This window comes from Hyaena hyaena, unplaced genomic scaffold (assembly GCF_003009895.1).
Source record: "Hyaena hyaena isolate Hyena2069 unplaced genomic scaffold, ASM300989v1 scaffold_1845, whole genome shotgun sequence".
NCBI classification, from domain to species: Eukaryota; Metazoa; Chordata; class Mammalia; order Carnivora; family Hyaenidae; genus Hyaena; species Hyaena hyaena.
This window is the reverse complement of record NW_024082480.1, coordinates 43,580-61,413: the sequence shown is the minus strand read 5'-3', so window position 1 is coordinate 61,413 and position 17,834 is coordinate 43,580. Positions and strand designations below refer to the sequence as shown.

The following is a 17,834-nucleotide window of genomic DNA, read 5'->3' as shown; positions in this document are numbered from 1 at the left end:
TGCTTGTGGTGGTGTCTCTGGTATCTTGCCTTCCTTGCAACACTTCCCTTAGAGTCCCCTTCCGGATTTCTTTTAGGGCTGGTTTAGTGGTGACAAATTCTTTCAACTTTTGTTTATTAGGAAAGAGTTTGATCTCTCTTTTTATTCTGAATGACAGGCGTGCTGGGTGGAGGATTCTTGGCTGTATATTTTTTCTGTTCATCACATTGAAGTACTTTTGCCATTCCTTTCTGGCTGTCAAGTTTCATTAGATAGTTCTTTCACCACTGTGATAGGTTTCCCTTTGTACATCAGAGCCCTTTTCTGCCTAGCTGCTTTCAAAATTCTCTTTGTCCTTATATTTTGCCAGTTTCACTATGATATGTCGTGCAGAAGACCGATTCAAATTATGTGTGAGTGGAGTTCTCTGTGTTTCTTGAATTTCAACTTCTATTTCCTTCTCCAGGTTGGGGACGTTCTCTACTATAATTTTCCAGGACTCCTTCAGCACCTTTCCCTCTCTCTTCCTCTTCCGAAATTCCTATGATACGGATATTGTTCCGTATGATTGTATCGCTGGGCTCTCAAACTCTTCTTTCATGTTCCTGGATCAGTTTATCCTTCTTTTTCCCAGTTTCTTATTTTTCTATAATAGTGTCTTCTAAATTACTTATTCTCCTTTCTGTCTCTTCAGTCCGTGCATTGGATGCCTCCAGTTTATTATGTATCTCATTTATCCCATTTTTTATTTCACCATAACTATTTTTAAGTTCCATATTGTTTGTAGCCATCGTTTCTCTGATGTCCTCCATGCTTTGTCAAGCCCAGCGATTGATTTTATGATTATTGTTCTAAATTCTTATTCAGTTATGTTGCTTATATCTGTTTTGAGCAGTTCTCTAGCTGTCATTTCTTCCTGGAGTTTCTTTGGAGGAGAGTTCTTCCGTTTTGTCATTTTGGTTAGCTTTCTATCTCTTCTTACTTTTAAAAGCTTGTACACATGCCCCCTGTGAGTTCTGCTGTATTAGAGAGGGCTCTTTTGACTGTTCAGGGCCTGTCTGTTCAGGAAGTGTTCTTTGGATGCTGTCTCTTGTATTTTTTGTTTTTTTGTTTTTTTTTTTTTGTTGTTTTTGACCGTTTGGTTACTGTTTTTCCCTACTGGTAGTGGTATTTGGGACTCTCCACCATGTGTTGTTTGGCTTGTTTCTTTAGTTAGCCCTGGAAAAGGAAAACAGACAACCACAGAGGGAACACAGGTACCCTGTGTATGCACAGACAAAACCAATAAATACGCAAACCCAGGCTCAGGTAAAAACAGCTACAACAACAACAAAACAGCTATCTGGAGGGGATGGGCGTGGTTTGGTGTAGGCAAGTCTTGTCTCCACTGTGTCTGCTGCCCTGCCTGATGCCCCTCCTTGGTGGTTGTGGGGAGAAGAATGGTGTCACTTCTCAACCAAGCATTGCAAATCACTTCTTTGGGTCCGATCCCCCTGTTCTGAGGATGTAGCCAAGGTGGGCTGAGTTCTATGCCCCATGCCCTGCCTCGTTTCCAGGTCCCAGTCCGCGTGTTTTGTTTTACTGCCCTGAACAATCCCATAGGTCTCTGCTTACCTGTTGCAAGGGGTTGAGTGGGGGGTGGGGGAAGTGTCGCAGCCTCAGTTCCGTTGGGGTCAAGCAGGGATACAACCTGAGTCAGTTCGGGGAATGTAGCAACTTCAGGTCTGTAGAATACACATCGCTTCAGTGGGCCGCCACTTAAGCAGGCTGTTGTTGCGAGCTCTGCCACCTCTTCACTGGGCACAGGTACCGCCTCACCGCGCGCAGGTACAGGTTTGCCGAGTCACCGCCGCCGCCGCTTCAGCAGGCTTCTGTCGCATGCGCTGCTGCCGCCTCATCAGGCGCTGGGACCGCCTCTGCAGGCGTTGCTGCCAATTCACCTTGCCGCCGCCGCCATGGATGGTGTGGAGCACACGGCAGTTCAGTTTTTCCTGGCGCCTTCTGGGACCAGGGCACCTAGCTTAAAGTCAGCACCCCAGCCAGAGCTAAAAAACACTGTCTTTCCAATCTGAGGGTTTTCTCTTCTCCAGGTACGGTTCTATGAGCAATCTCAGCTTTTCTTTCCTTTCCCCTGAACTCGCGGCAGCTTGCCACCACTCGCCGGTTAATCACTCAACAGAGCTGCAAGCAAGCCGGGTTCCCTCCCTCCCTCCATATTTGTGGATCCTGTCCCGCTTTTATCTTCCCCCATTCGCACTCACGCTCTTATGAGGTTGCCTTCCCAGTGTACTCTGTCTCTTTCTCTTCCGAAACTCCTGTGGCTCAGTGTCCTATGACTTCAGGCCTTCTCTGTTTGAGAAATGGGTGCAGACGAAATGTACGGGGCTCCTTACTTCACCATCTTGCTTCCCAATCCCCTAGAAGTGTTAACTTTAATAATCCTGTACATTAGCTCTCCAGACTTATTCGACCTACATAATTGCAAATTTGTATCCTTTGACCAAATTCTCCCATTTCCCTGATCTCCCTACCATGGTAACTATGATTTTGTTCTCTACTTCATTTGATTTTTTTATGATTCCACGTATAAGTGAGATCATGCACTGTTTTTATTTCTGTGTCTGGCTTATTTCAGCTAACATAATGTCCTCCAGGTTCATCCATGTGATTACAAATGCCAGGATCTACTTTTTTAAGGCTGAATAAAATTCCATATTTATATATCTATATATGACTACTATAAGTAATAGTGCAAAAAATGTGGGAGCACCGATAACTCTTTGAGGTACTAATTTCATTTCATTTGGTTATATATCCAGAAAAGGAATTACTGGATCACCTGGTAGTTATATTTTTAAGTTTTTAAAGAACCTACGTACTCTTTTCCATAATGGCTGTACCAATTTGCATTCTGACCTATGATGTACAAAGGCTCCCTTTCCTTTATATCCTCACCAACACTCTTTGTCTTTTATCTTTTTTATTCTTAATGACTCCACCTAGAGTCTCCCACACTGACTCATCACAGGGAACATTTGTCTACCATAATAATGATCTCTCAATTTAGAAATGTTATTTATTACAACAATCCATAATTATAATTAAGTACATGATTACTTTTTTATTGAAATTCTAATCAATTTAGGGTTGAATGTTATAAAAGTATTGTAATAAAAGAGGATATGGCATAATGTGATACACACCAAGGTAGTAGTCAGACAACCTGGGTGCAAGTCTTAGATCTTCCACAAGCTCATTATGTCACTTCAGGTAAAACATTTAATTCATGGGGCTTTAGTTACATATCTGTAAAATAATGGAATTAGTCTGGATCATTTCTATAACATTTTTCAGTGTTTCTCTACTGAGAATTCAAATACTAGCATGTATTTTTTTCAATGAATGCTTATATTAAGGTTTAATTTACATATCATACAATTCATCAATTGTAAATATAGAATTCAATGAATTTTAGTAAATTATATAGAGTTGTGCAACTATCACCATCACTAAAGTGCAACTTTAGAATATTTTCACCACTTCGGGGCGCCTGGGTGGCTTAGTCGGTTAAGCGTCCGACTTTCGCTTAGGTCATGATCTCGCGGTTCGTGGGTTCGAGCCCCGGATCGGGCTCTGTGCTGACTGCCAGCTCAGAGCCTGGAGCCTGTTTCAGTCTGTGACTCCCTCTCTCTCTGACCCTCCACTGCTCACGCTGTCTCTCTCTCCTAGAAATAAATAAAAAACATTAAAAAAATTAGAATATTTTCACCACTTCAAAAAATTTCGTTGAGCCCACTTGTAAATGATCATCAATACCGCTATCAAACCCAGACAATTACAAATCTGCTTTCTGACAATATAAACTTGTCTTTTCTGAGTACCTCACATAAAAGAAATCATACAATATATAGTATTTTTGCATCTGAGAGAAACAGAGAGAGAGAGAATCTTACACTGGCCCATTTTGTTTGTTTTTATTTTACTAATCAGAATATTAACAATGTATTTTCCAGTTTAATTTTTGCCTTTTTAATTTGATTATGGAGGGGCGCCTGTGTGGCTCAGTCAGTTGGGCGACGGACCTCTGCTCGGGCCATGATCTCACGGGTTCGTGGGTTTGAGCCCCACGTAGGGCCTGAGCCTGTTTCGGATTCTGTGTCTCCCTCTCTCTCTGACCCTCCCCTGCTCACTCTCTCTCTCAGAAATAAATAAAAAACATTATAAAAATTTAAATTTGATTATGGACTTTTCTCATGCCTGAACTTATGCTTGTAATATTTAAGTTGCCAAATATATCAGTCCTTTCCTTTATGATTTCTGACCTTGGTATTAAGATTACAAAGTTCTTGGGGCGCCTGGGTGGCTTAGTCGGTTAAGCGTCTGACTTTCGCTTAGGTCATGATCTCGCAGTTCGTGGGTTCGAGCCCTGTGTCGGGCTCTGTGCTGGCTGCCAGCTCAGAGCCTGGAGCCTGTTTCAGTCTGTGACTCCCTCTCTCTCTGACCCTCCCCTGCTCACACTGTCTCTCTCTCTCTCTCTCTCCTAGAAATAAATAAAACATTAAAAAAAAAGATTACAAAGTTCTTCATTGTACCACAATTATGTAAACATACCCTATATATCTATCTTATGTCTTATAGTTTCATTTTTACCACTTGATATTTATTCTGCATAGAATTTACTTTTCTTTAAGATTTGTGGGGAAAACACCTAATTTTATTTTTCCAAATGGTTAATCAGTTGCCTTACACTGTATAATAATCCAGCATTTTATCAGTGAGTTTAACTGTAGCTTTTTGTCAAGTTTTATACATATGCTTGCACACACACACACATACATACACACATATATGTATACATATATATTGGATATTGATCTGTTTGTTTATTTTGTTATATTGATCTGATTGTTTATAAATGTGGCTTCTTTTGTTACATTGTTATATTGATTTTGTTACATTGATCTTATTGCTTATAATTGTGGCTTTATAAAATATCTAAATATCTGGTAGGTTCTTATTATTCTTAGTTTTTGTAGCACAGATTATTCTAGATTAACTTTAGAGTTGCTTAATAATATCTTTCCCCAATATCTCTCTCCAAATATCATTTAAGATTTTTATTGATATTGCATTAAATGGATAGTAAAATGTGGAAATATAGTCAGTTTTCCATGTGTTGAATTTTAGATGATGTCAGGATATCAATGTGGAGTTTTCCAGCAGACCCATGGATAATGTGGGTCTGAAACTCAGAAGAGGGATTAAGACATGAAAAGAAATATAGGAGCCACCCACATTAAGGCTGAGCAAATGTCTAGCCATAGAAATAGAAGATTTAGTTAAGTGAGAAAATGGAAGACAAGAGAGGAATATAGACAAGGGCTGTATGTTGAGAAATATCCAGATTTGAGGGCTAGAAGAGAAAAGGGAGCCACAGAAAGAAGATTCAGATGTAGGGGAAACAAGATATTATGATATTACTAAATCAAAGGAAAGAGATTTCAGAAGAAAGAAGTGTCATTATCTCAATCGTCTTTTGGAAGGTGAGTAGAAATTCCCCTCATATGAGGCACTTAAAATGGCCACAGGTATGTAAGTGAACAAAATAATGGTAGTACCAGAGTATGACGGAGAGGGATAGGAGGAGTTGTTGTTCAATGAATATAAAGTTACAGTTATACAACTGGAGTATAACTGTTGAATAACATTTTGTGTATAGTTAGCAATAAGGGGTTAGAGACTTAAAAAAAAAAAAAACCCTAAGAGAGTAAATCATATTAAATTGTTCTTAACACAAAAAGAGGGACACAAGAAAACTTTTCGAGGTGATGGATATGTTTATTACCTAAATTGTGGTAATGGTAATATGAGTATTCATATGTTCAAACTCACTAAATTGTATATATTTAATATGTGTACTTTGTGTATACCAGTTATACCTTAATAAAGCAGGAATATTACAGTAAACTTTTATTTTATTTTGTTATTATTTTTTAATGTTATATTTATTTCTAAGAGAGAGAGACAGTGTAAGCAGGGAAGGGTAAGAGAGAGAGGGAGATACAGAATCTGAAGCAGGCTCCAGGCTCTGAGCTCGCTGTCAGCACAGAGCCCAACGTGGGGCTCAAACCCACGAACAGTGAGATTATGAATGACCTGAGCCGAAGTCAGACACTGAACCTATGGAGCCACCCAGGTACCCCCCACAGTAAGCTTTTAAAAACAATGAGAACCCATTAAATTGGGTGCTTAAGGGCTTCTTTCAAAAGCAGTGTGTGTTGCAAGGGGTAAGCAAACAGATTACAGTAGGTTGAGTTATTAAAGCTCTTGGTATCTGGACCACGTATTTTAATACTAAGTCTTTGAAAAGTTGTGTGAATATTTAAATTCTCTCTCTCTCTCTCTCTCTCTCTCTCTCTCTTCCTTCCCTTTCTCTCTCTCTGTGTCCTTACCAACATTTGCTGTTGGCTTTGATGAAAATGATAACAGAAGATTTAGTGTACAGGAAAACTGAAGCAGGAAAAAAGAGAAGCTTCCAAGTCCCTTATTTATAATCTACTTGATCCATTAAACCAAAAATGCACCAACTTCTATGAGTCTTCTACCAAAGACTATTAGTCTTTGCTAAATTGTATGTGCCTGGTAATATTTGAATATTTTCGGTGATTTAGGAATAGATCTTTAGAGAATGATGACTGGCAGCTATTTGAAACATAATGAGGATTTGCATGTTTCTATGGGTGGGTGGGAGAGCTATGAGGAAATATTCTTTTTTTAAAAAAATGTTGATTTCTTTTTGAGAGAGAGAGAGAGAGAGAGAGAGAATGCAAGTGGGGGAGGGGCAGAGAGAGTGGGAAACAGAGAATCCTAAGCTGGCTCTGCACTGACAGCAGAGAGCCCAAGGCCAGTCTCAAACTGAGGAACCATGAGATCATGACCTGAGCTGAAATGAGATGCTTAACTGACTCCACCAACCAGGTGCCCCAGGAAATATTCTAATAAAAGCATAATACCTAAACCCCTGAAAGAGAATTTCAATCCATGACTTCCACTTCCCCACCTAAAAGGGAATTTTTAAAAAATAAGTAGTTAATAGGAGAAAAGTGAGCTAATTTTAAGGTTACTAATGAACCACTGCTCTTACACTGGCCTCCTTTGTCATTTAATAGTGTGTTCTCTAGACAGCTGATGTAGTAATCAAGACCTAATGAGAAAGAGGAGAGAGAGAATTTAATACATGAATCAAAAAAACCCTTGATGGGAAGTGATATTACCTAGAGTCCTTTCAGTGGCTTACTTTTTACAGCTGCATAGTAACCTTTTCATTCTCATCAGAAATTGGAGCAGAAAAGCAGAAAATAGTCTTAAAACACTAACAGAGCCTTTTTTGGTGCTATCTTCAATGAGCTCTGTCCTATTCTCTTCATCATTTTGCTGGTGGAGAATACTAATGTGATTGATTTAACCGTGTGATCCTTTTGTGATGATTAAGTGAATTGTATCATCTGACCTAGGTTAATATATATTTATGATATGCTAACCATATTCTCTTTCAGTTATGAAAATATAGTTAAATGTGTGTTTACTTTGACATTTTCACTAATTACATCTGAGAGATATAGAGATAGAATAATCAGAGTAATTACCCATTCTATTTCAAAAATCTGACAATTTGAAACTCAGAGTCCTTTTTAATATGGCTATTACTTCAAGAGGTTAGAGTCTTCCAAATGTCTAAGAAAAAACAAAATGTCTTTAAAGAAGGGCTTACATTTTACATGTTGAAAATCAATTAAAAATTGTGTTAAATTTTTCTAGAAGAAATTCTACAAGCTAAAGACGCATTTAAGGACACCTGGGTGTTAAGGGTCAGACTTCGGCTCAGGTCATGATCTCACACACGGTTCTTGGGTTTGAGCCCTGTGTCCGGCTCCGCGCTGACAGATAGCTCAGAACCTGGAGTCTGTTTCAGATTCTGTACCTCCCTCTCTGTCTGACCCTCCCCTGTTCATGCTGTCTCTCTCTTTCTCTCTCAGAAATAAATAAACATTAAAAACAGACAAAAATTTAAAAGAAGCATTTAAAGCACACTAAAATTCAGGTTTAGCCAAAATCACCAGAAAGTGCTTGCTGACCTTTTAGCAGTTTCAGTTCCATTTTTTTTTTTCTTTTCTGAGAGATTAGGTATTTACCTGATACCGAGCTTTTGACTTACCTCTAGCTTCAACCTTCTGTCTCCCACCCTCACCTCTTCCGTTTTTTCCCCCTTTCCCTGTGTGGAAGTGAAGAGAAAGGAGATGTGGTAAAGTTACTTGGTTTCATCCCCTCACACAACTGCAAACTCTAGCAAAAGTAATAGATGACTCAGCTCTTTAATTTAAAGTTCTGTGTCTACTAAAATATACATATGGTTGAGCAATTTTAAAGATTTTTACTATGCTGAGAATCAAATTATTTAAAATATGACAACAGTTAACATCTATAATGTTAAATTTTATAACAAAGCCTCTTATCAGCTATATCGTGTGTGTGTGTGTGTGTGTGTGTGTAAAATATTTGGGGCGCCTGGTTGGCTCAGTCGGTTAAGCATCCGACTTTGCCTCAGGTCATGATCTCACAGTCCGTGGGTTCAAGCCTCGCGTCGAGCTCTGTGCTGACAGCTCAGAGCCTGGAGCCTGCTTCAGATTCTGTGTCTCCCTCTCTTTCTCTGCTCCTCCCCCGTTCGTTCTCTGTCTCTGTCTCTCAAAATAAAATAAAGACATAAAAAATTTTTAAAAAATATATAGTTCTGCATAATTACTCAGTGCATTTGTATGGATACTATATAGAGTTCTCTCTATAATTTTCACTGATTAATAACTTTGCTTATTTGTTTATTTTCCAATTTGCAGAGCTATTTTTCTTGAGGAATAAGCAGACATATTGACTATGTTTAGCTTTCAAACTTTCAGTAATGTGAACGCTACCTGTAAAAAAAAAAAAAGAAAAAAGAAAACATGCCTTAATTAGGGGTATCACTTCATACCTTTTTATTTTGGAAATCCTACAGTTTTTATTTACATCTTATAAAATAATCAGACCTTATATGAGTATGTTGCCAGTAAATCAGAGCTGTGTATAAGTTATGAGCAAGTAAGAACAGAAACATAAGGCAAGCCTATAGGGAATGATACCACTAATGATCTTACTGATGAGCACTGTAACTTCTATTCTGACAGCATTAGTACTAATATCAGCTCTGCTGGTTAGTAAACCTGATGACAACTTCCCATCTTCATTTCATTTAGTGGGTGATTACATAGGACATGAAATGTCTGTGATTTGAAATATCTAAATAATGAATAAAATCTCCTCCATCTAGGCATCATTCGTTTACAAAAAAAAAAAAAAAAATTAATTGAAGGGCGCCAGGTTGGCTCGGTCTTCTAAGCATCTGAGTCTTTTTTTTTTTTTTTTAGTTTGTTTATTTATTTATTTTCAGAGAGAGAGATGGAAAGTGAACACACATAAGTGGGGGAAGGACAGAGAGAGAGAGAGGGAGAGAGAGACAGCACAGAGCCTGATGTCAGGCTTGAACTCACGGACTCACGGACCATGCTATCATAACCTGAAGCATCCGACTCTTGATTTTGGTTCAGGTCATAATCTCACAGTTCATGGGATCAAACCCTGTATTGGGCTCCACACTGATAGCAAGGAGCCTGCTTGGAATTCTCTCTCTCCCTCTGTCTCTGCCCCTCCCCTGCTTGTGATCTCTCTCTCTCAAAATTAATTAATTAATTGAAAAAAAAATTGAATTTTGTCATACAGACAAAGCATTTGACAAAATGCACCATCCATTCATGATAAAAACAATCGACAAAGTAGATGTAGAGGAAACATACCTCAACATAATAAAGGCCATATATGAAAAACCACAACTAACATCATCCTCATTCGGGGACAGCTGAGATCTTTTCTTCTATGATCAGGAACAAGAAAGGATGTCCACTTTCATTATTGTTATTTAACATAGTACTGGAAGTCCCAGCCACAGCAATCAGAAAATGAAAAGAAATAAAAGGAATCCAAATTGACAAGGAAGAAGTCAAACTTTCACCGTTTGCAAAGGATATGATGCTCTCTATAGAAAACTCAAAAGACCCCATCAAAAAACTGCTGGAACTGATACACAAATTTGGTAAAGTTGCAATACACAAAATCTACATACAAAAATTTGTTGCATTTCTACACGCCAATAAAGAAACCGCAAACAGAGAAATCAAGGAATTAATCCCATTATACTTGTACCAAAAGCCATAAGATACCTGGGAATAAACCTAAACTATAAAACATGGATGAAAGAAATTGAAGGTAACACAAGCAAATAGAAAAAATTACATGTTTATGGATTAGAAGAACAAATATTATTAAAATGTCTATACTACCCAAAGCAATCTACAGATTTAAAGCAATCCCTATCAAAATACCACCATCATTTTACACACAGCTAGAACAAACAATCCTAAAATTTGTATGGAACTGCAAAAGACTCTGAATATCCAAAACAACCTGAAAATGTAAAATAAAGCTGGAGGTATCATAATTCTGTACTCCAAGTTATATTACAAATATGTGGTGATCAAGATAATATGGTACTGGCACAGAAATAGGCATGTAGATTAGTAGAACAGGATGGAAAACCCAGAAATGAACACACAACTGTATGTCAACTAATCTTTGACAAAACAGGAAAGAATATCCAATGGAGACCCCTACCTTGTGGATGTGTTGTCCTACCCATGCTACCTACCCTACCCAACTGTCTTATCCTACAAGATTATGTTTGGCTATTATTATAGTGAACTTTTGTATATTAAAAAATACTCAGTAAACATATGAAAAATAAGATAATCCAATAGAAAGAGACAATCTCTTCAACAAATGATGTTGAGAAACTGGATAGCTCATGCAAAAGAATGAAACTTGACCATTTTCTTACACCGTACACAAAAAGTAAATTCAAAATGGATTAAAGACCTACGTGTGAGACCTGAAACCATAAAAATCCTAGAAGTGAACACAGGCAGTAACTTCTTTGACATTGGTTGTAGCAACTTTTTCTAGATATGATTCCTGAGATAAGGGAAACAAAAGCAAAAACACACCATTTGGACTACATCAAAATAAAAAGCTTCTTCACAGTGAAGGAAACAACAAAACTAAAAAGTGACCAATGGAATAGCAGTTTTTTTAAATGACATATCCAATAAAGGGTTGGTATCCAGTATATAAAGAACTTATCAACCTCAATAATCCCAAAATGAATAATCCAATTCAGAAATGGGCAGAAGGCATTAATAGACATTTTACCAAAGAAGACATACAGATGGCCAAGAGACACATGAAAAGATGCTCACCATCACTCATCATCAAGGAAATTCAGATCAAAACTACAATGAGATATCACCACACACTTGTCAGAGTGTCTGGAATCAAAAACACAAGAAACAAGTGCTAGGGAGAATGTAAAGAAAAATGAACGCTCGTGCACTATTGGTATTAAGGTTTCTTGAGGAAAACAGTATTAAGGTTTCTCAAACAATTAAAAACAGAACTGCCCTACAATCCCATAATGACACTACTAGGTATTTACTCAAAGGATACAAAAACACTAATTTGGTAGGATATATGCACCCTTATGTTTATTGCAGCAGTATTTACAATAACTAAGCTATGGAAGCTGCCCAAGGGTCCACTGATAAATGGATAAATAAGATGTGGTATATTCATATACAATGGATAATTATCCATCCATAAAATAGAGTGAAATTTTGCCATTTGCAATGATATGGATGGAACTAGAGAATATTATGCTAAGTGAAATAAGTCAGGAAAATACAAATACCATCTGATCACTCATATGTGGAATTTATGAGACAAAACAAATGAACAAAGGCAGGATGAGACAAACTAAGTAACAGACTCTTAACTATAGAGAACAAACTAATGGTTACCAATAGGGAGGTGAGTAGGTGATGAGTGAAGTAGGTGATGGGGATTAAGGAGTACAGTTGTGGTAAGCACTGGGTGTTGTATAGAAGTGTTGAATTACTATATTGTACACCTTAAAGTAATATTACACTGTATGTTTGCCAACTGAAATTTAAATAAAAACTTGAAAATAAATAAATAAATAAATTGAATTTATGGTGGACTTGCATTAAAATTCTGGTAAAATTTTTCTGTATATCTTAAACTCTAATGCTGTATGTACTCATGACAGTTCCTCAATCAGCCATATTTTTTCCTCTTCATCCTCTATGCTCATACAGGGCACTCCTATAACTCTCTCCATAAGAAGGAATGGATCTGGAAAAGTCTTAGGAGGACTGATAAATATTTTTGTTCTGTTTCCTATGGTGAAATAAAGCATCAGTTACCAAACGGCTGAGACTTCCACTAGTGTTTATCTAAATAATCTCCATGCCATGACTATTCAAAAAGAAAATAGAGAAACATTACTGTCTTCTTTTACTAAGGAGTGGGGATAATCTAAGATAGGGCATTATTTTGTAGACACCCTGTGCTGTGAACTAGCCACTTTCCCTATCTCAGCACAGAGGACTTTTTAATAGAGTTATTTTTCTTAATTAATTTTCCTTTGCTTAATTTCTTCACATTTTTAGAATATTGAATTTTTATCATAAGAAGGATGTTAATTATAGAAAATATAAAAAAATAAAATGAAAAAGTTAGAAATAGTCCTATCTTTCAGTAATAACTATTCTGAAAATAGAAGTGTGTGGATATTTTTACCAGTGTTTTCTTTACATATATGCAGGTGTGTGTGTGTGTTCACACACACATGCTTTTTCACACAATTAGAAATTTTCTATATTTATAGTTTTATATCATGTATTCAAAAATTTTTATCATCTTTCTTAATTTTTTAGTGTTTTATTTATTTCTGAGAAAGAGAGACAGCGTGAGCAGGGTAGGGTCAGAGAAAGGGGAAAACACAGAATCTGAAACAGACTCCAGGCTCTGAGCTAGCTCTCAGCACAGAGCCTGACACGGGGCTCGAACCCACGAACTGTGATATCATGACCTGAGCTGACGTCAGACGGTCAACCAACTGAGCCACCCAGGCGCCTCCATCTTTCTCTTATTAAAAGCAATACAAGTTCATTTTAAAAATATTTAAATATGATTAAGCAAATTGAAAAAAAATGAGAATTATCAAAATAAGTAAAGGGACGCCTGGTTCAGTTAAGCGTCCACCTTTGGCTCAGGTCATGATCTCATGGCTCATGGGTTCCAGCCCCACATCAGGCTCTGTGCGGACAACTCAGATCCTGGAGCCTGCTTCGGATTCTGGTCTCCCTCTTTTTCTGCCCCTCCCCAGCTCGTGCTGTCTTTCCCTCAAAAATAAGTAAGAATTAAAAAATTAGTAAAATTAGAGAAAAGGAAAAAATAGAAGTTTCCTATAATTCCATCTAGAAATAATAATGTCAGTGTTTTGGTATTAAATAACATCATTCTTTTTTTCCTCTATGAAAATGTACACTTCTTTTCCTTTTACCAAATAAATCTCACACTGTACTTACATAGTAGGTTTTGTTGCCTTGATTTGTTTACTTTCCAATTTTTTGTGAATATTTTCTTTATTATCAACTATTCTCTTCATTTTTATGGTATTTACTGTAGGAAGAGATCCTAAATGATTTATTAAACCGTCCATTGTTAATCATATAGGTTGCTTTCATTTTTTTTTTCAATTATAAACAGCACAGTAGTGGCCATCCTTGTATTTGCATCTATTCACACTTGTTTCCTAGAATGCATTGTTAGAGGTACAGTTGCTCATCACAGCATATATGATGTGAATTTATCATTTGTGTCTTTTTAAAATAAAAAAAAATTTAAGTGATCTTGAGAAAGGTATTTTCAATAAAATTTCGAGGAATGAAAATGAAACCACGGTATTTTTTTTTTTTTTTTCTGTAGAAGAGTCCAATGAAGTTCCAAATGAGGCAAGGGTTCATAAGGAGGAGGGCCACCATGGTGTATCCACAGATAATGTGGTATGTACATTTTGAAATTCTTTCCTCATGATAGATTCTTTCCTACGTGATGGATTTCAAGGATATATTTCCCGTTGGTAATAATATTGATGTTAGTAGAATAAAATCCTTCCCCACTCCACAAGCCAAAACAGAGCTGTCACCAGTGAAATTATATATCTTTGAGGGTTTAAGAAATGAAATTTAAAGCACTGTCATTTGTGTCTCATTTTTTTTGATTGAAGAGATTTCCACATATAAAAACCTGATGCTTACTACACATAGACATTTTATACATGTTATTTCTCTTTCACACATTCAGCAGAAATCACATTTCTTCTCATTTAACAGGTGGAAGAAATAAAATTGAGGTTAGCTTGAAACCATGAATGAAGCTTTTGTTAGTTCTGAGTCTTATACCCAAGGATTCCTGATTCAGAGCTCTCTGTTCAGACCATGTCTATCTCTACTATCTTTGGAAACTTCTCTTCTTTCTAGTTGTATTATGTTCTATTAGTCTTCTTAAAAGTACTCTTATGAAAGAAAGAAATACAATATTAAAAGACTGGATGACAGGCAGAGACAGACTGTATGTAGATTAAACTGGGCTTTGTGAAAATTTACACATTATTCGTATATAGAAATGTTCTCCAAGCAGCTGTTTTAGCAGCATCATTTATATTTGACTCCATCAAGTATTACAGAAATCAAGATAATATTAAAGTCAAAGACAAAGGCAAGTTCCATTTTGCTTTTGTTTTTTCTTTTGAATTAGTAATTGTTGCTTGATTGAAATCTTTACAAAATGGTCCCTATAATGGATTTTTGTGTTACAAAATGCATGTAACGCTAAGATTTACCCTGGCTTCCATTGCAAACATTATTTTTATGACACTCTAATTCCTCTACATCTCCTTAATAAAAGTTGAAACATAAAATACAATTTTGCTCTTTTTTGGTAAACATCAACTATATGTAATAGTGTTTTCCACATGCAGAATATAGTTTAGGATTACATTTTTTTTATCTCAGTCCCACAAATCAATAGCTAATGGGAAAATAAGCTTTGATTTTGATGCAAAGTCATGTTTTCTTGAGATAGCTAGTAATAATTATTTTCCACAATTATTAATTGTGTTAGTATTCTTAAATTCCATGAAATAATAATCTCCTCTGCTCTAGATTTGTGTTGTACTATGCAAGCTATATACAATTATTTATAAATTAAAACCTTTTGCCCTAAACACATGCTCATTTTGTTTGAATTTCTCTGCATTGGATCCCTCCTCAGTAGACATTTGGAAATAATGGCATGGGATGACTGAAGTCACCTAGGCACCTAATTTTTTAAAACAATTTATTATTGGAGACAAAACTTCAAACTTTTAAAGGTCCATGTCTTGTGCCTGTAACTTTTGAGTGCCCTCAATTATTCATAGATGACAAAGTACAAAGATATACGACTTATTTATATGCACATATCTAGACAGTGACTCTTGGTGCCTTCTTCCCTAGATTACTTATTTTCTTTTCCCCAAAACCAATCCAAATAGAGAATCTTAAAAAAAAATTGGATAGTGTCAAATATGGTCTGGTGAAAACTGATATGATTAAGCCCTAAGTTTATAATGATTTTAATAAAACACAAAACAGATTCATCTCTAATCAGCAGTAGAAAGCAATTTCATTGCACAAGTCCTCCTTGACTAAGAAGCCTGTAGCTCACAAACCCTGTTATGGTTACATATCCTCATAGGCAACGTAATAAGTATGGTCATTCAAGGTATGTTTGTTACTTTTAAAAATTTTTTTAAAAAATGTTACTAAAATTCCAGTTAATTAACACACAGTGTAATATTAGTTTTGGGTGTACAATATAGTGATTCAACACTTCTATACAACACCTGGTGCTCAGAAATTTAGAACTGATTTTGTCTTTTGCTTTTGGTTTACAAAAATAATGTTCCATGATTAGAGAATTTTCTTTGCCTTCATGGTTGGAGCTTAGTGGTCATTCTTCACATTCTTCACAAAAACAGTAAGCTGTTTTGTTCACTCTTTTGACAGATAATTAATACCTACTATGTGCAAAATACTGTACAGACTATGTTGCACCTTAATTCTAAAGATAATGGCAGTTTAGCCTCTCTCTCCCTCTTTCTCTCTCTCTCTCTCTCTGTCTGTGTGTGTCTTCTTACTGTCCAATGAAGGAAGAAAACCAAGTTTTTTTTTTTTATTACATCATAAATGTCTGCTTTCAATTGTCTATAGCTAATGGAGTGCATTAAATAAATGATATTTTTAAAAGAATGTATTTGGCTTTGGAACGCATGTCACATGTTGATATTTTACAATAAAAGTTGTAAAGAAATACATGGTAATTTTTTTTAAAAGCCTTTGCAACAAAGCAGGTATGGTTAGCATTAAATAGACTACTCTTACAGGAAGTGAGATTCCTGTCACTGGAGGGCACTATTTAAGCAGAATTCAAGTGCATATTTTCCCCCTAGTTACATTGTGGGAAGTTTAAAGTTTCTTTTTAAGCTTATTTATTTGAGTGAGAGAGAGTGAGAATGTGAGGGAGGGAGGGGCAGAGAGTGGGAGAAAGAGAATCCCAAGCCAGCTCTGGACTGCCAATACAGAGCCTAAAGCAGGGCTTGATCTCATGAATGAGTGAGATCATGACCTGAGCTAAAATTGAATTGGACACTTAATCAACTGAACCACCCAGGGGCCCTGATATTTTGCTATTTTAAATAGTATTACAATAATTTTCTGTTTACTTATTTTTTTAAAAAAATAATGTTTATTTTTAAGAGAGAAAGAGCATGAGTGGGGAAAGAGCAGAGAGACAGGGGACAGAATCTGAAGCAGGTTCCAGGCTCTAAGCTATCAGCACAGAGCAGGTCACAGGGCTTGAACCCAGCAACCATGAAATCATCATCTGAGCCAAAGTTGGACACTTAACCAACTGAGCCACCCAGGCGCCCCAATAAATTTCTATTTACTAAGCAATCATCAATTAAAGGTAGTGGAAGGTGGCTCAGACACACACTGTGTATAGCACTGAAGAGACAGTCAGTTATCAGAGTTTATTCTGGATAATTTGGACTAGATAATCCCATCATAAAAGGTAAGCATTGAATGTATATTTTCTACACATTTTTAGTGTAGTGACGATAATCAGATATATATTTATGGAAACTTCTCTACTTGTGTTACAGAAAATAGAAATTATTGATGATGAAGAAAGTGACATGATAAGTAATTCTGAAGTTGAACAAGTGAATTCTCTCTTGGATTATAAGGTGAAAGTAATTTCAAATTCTGAATTCATTAAGAGAAGGTACTAAATGAAGCATACTTTTACAGTGCCTATGTATTAGTTTATTTCACTTTCATTTTCATTTGATAAGTTAAACTGGAGCTCCACATTGACTCTCTCAAGCACTTAGATATCAGCCAAAATATTGGCCACTTTAATTAATGCTGGCTGGTTTAATGGTTATTGTTTTAAGCAAAGAGCTTGCTGAGTGGGAATAGATATTGATAGTGTACATCAAGGTGAGGCTGTGCACAATGTTGGTTAATTTATGTTAGTTGGATAATTTATGGCAGTGGATTAAAGGTAGTGTTTATTTTTAAATGATGACAAAGGGGATTTTTTTTTCCAATGGCCCTTGCTAATTTTATCTCAAATTCAACTTCTGAAAACCATTTTTAGGAAAACTGTTTTAGAAGTTTGAAAACAATTCGTAAAGCAAATGCCAAATGAATATAAATAGAGATGACCTTTTCTTTTTTTTTTTT

General features: G+C 36.3%; 1 protein-coding gene across 1 annotated transcript in view; it reads left to right on the top strand.

The window, feature by feature from the left end:
- The window catches only part of LOC120226835 (highly divergent homeobox), a gene marked incomplete at its 5' end in the record, with an annotated part of 127,272 nt that overhangs the window by 82,113 nt on the left and 27,325 nt on the right, over positions 1–17,834 (top strand). The window contains 2 exons of the mRNA XM_039225004.1: positions 13,969–14,045; positions 17,249–17,332. Of these exons, the coding sequence (XP_039080935.1) occupies positions 13,969–14,045; positions 17,249–17,332 (161 nt within the window). The remainder of the gene's footprint in view (positions 1–13,968; positions 14,046–17,248; positions 17,333–17,834) is intronic.